Source organism: Penaeus monodon, chromosome 28, assembly GCF_015228065.2.
Source record: "Penaeus monodon isolate SGIC_2016 chromosome 28, NSTDA_Pmon_1, whole genome shotgun sequence".
Lineage (NCBI taxonomy): Eukaryota > Metazoa > Arthropoda > Malacostraca > Decapoda > Penaeidae > Penaeus > Penaeus monodon.
Window position 1 is genome coordinate 27,680,699 of NC_051413.1, and position 869 is coordinate 27,681,567.

The 869-nt window shown below is 37.5% G+C and overlaps 1 protein-coding gene across 1 annotated transcript in view; it reads right to left on the bottom strand.

Moving 5' to 3' along the window:
* Positions 1 to 869, bottom strand: part of LOC119591457 (beta-ureidopropionase-like) — an 8,502-nt gene that overhangs the window by 3,177 nt on the left and 4,456 nt on the right. Inside the window, exons 5-6 of the mRNA XM_037940194.1 lie at positions 383 to 477; positions 27 to 233 (exon numbers count right to left, since the gene is read on the bottom strand). Of these exons, the coding sequence (XP_037796122.1) occupies positions 27 to 233; positions 383 to 477 (302 nt within the window). The remainder of the gene's footprint in view (positions 1 to 26; positions 234 to 382; positions 478 to 869) is intronic.

Consider the following 869-nt stretch of genomic DNA (forward strand, 5'->3'; position numbering starts at 1 on the left):
CCTCCTTCTCTCTTCTTCATGCATACCTGGAATACTGTGTGACCTGTATCTCCTTCCATGTAGTAGGTAGATTCGTTAAAATCACCAACCCTTGGTATGTGGTTCTTACGCGACTTGCCAAGAACATAGCCTGTGTTGCTGATAACAACAGCCGTGTTCCAAAGAGTGTCACCATGGGTTTCATCTCTCTCCAGAATGGGTGAAACAATCACCATGTTGAACTTGCGGGCAAGCTGAAAAGATGCATTTTTTTTTTAAACAAAATCCACACTTATTGTACTCAAAAATACACTTGTTCAATTTATCAATGTATATACAAGGATCAATGTAAATCTAGGATCTTAGATTAAAAGCAAATATTTGAACTCCAAAAAATATTAACCTCCTGACACAGCTGGGTGGTTGGACCATTATCAGGGTTTTCAGCAAACTCACACCAAGGCTGCTTTTCACGAGTACAGAAGGCAAAAGGCATGGCTAAAGACAAAGGGTAAGAATATAAGTTATGAATTTAACTGCATACCATTAATTACGTCAGTGGTTCTTGACCTTTTTTTTTTGGCTGTAACCCAAAATCCTGTTCAGACTTTTATTTAGTATTCAAATTCTAAAATACTATAGTCTATGTTGCTAAGCTTTGCTTGCCTTATATGTTAATAACTTAGGTATTCTATACACAGGGATTATATTTTGATAATATATTAAGCAGGTATACTAGCGAAGATATTGAGAACACATTCTTAGCAACCCATCTGGCTTGGCAGCTCAACTTTGGGTCACAACCCAGGGGTTAGGAACCAATGCCCAACACTGTCTTTCTTTAATCCTTATCAACAAAATCAATTCTCTTAGCAGTGTGTTTCACCTGA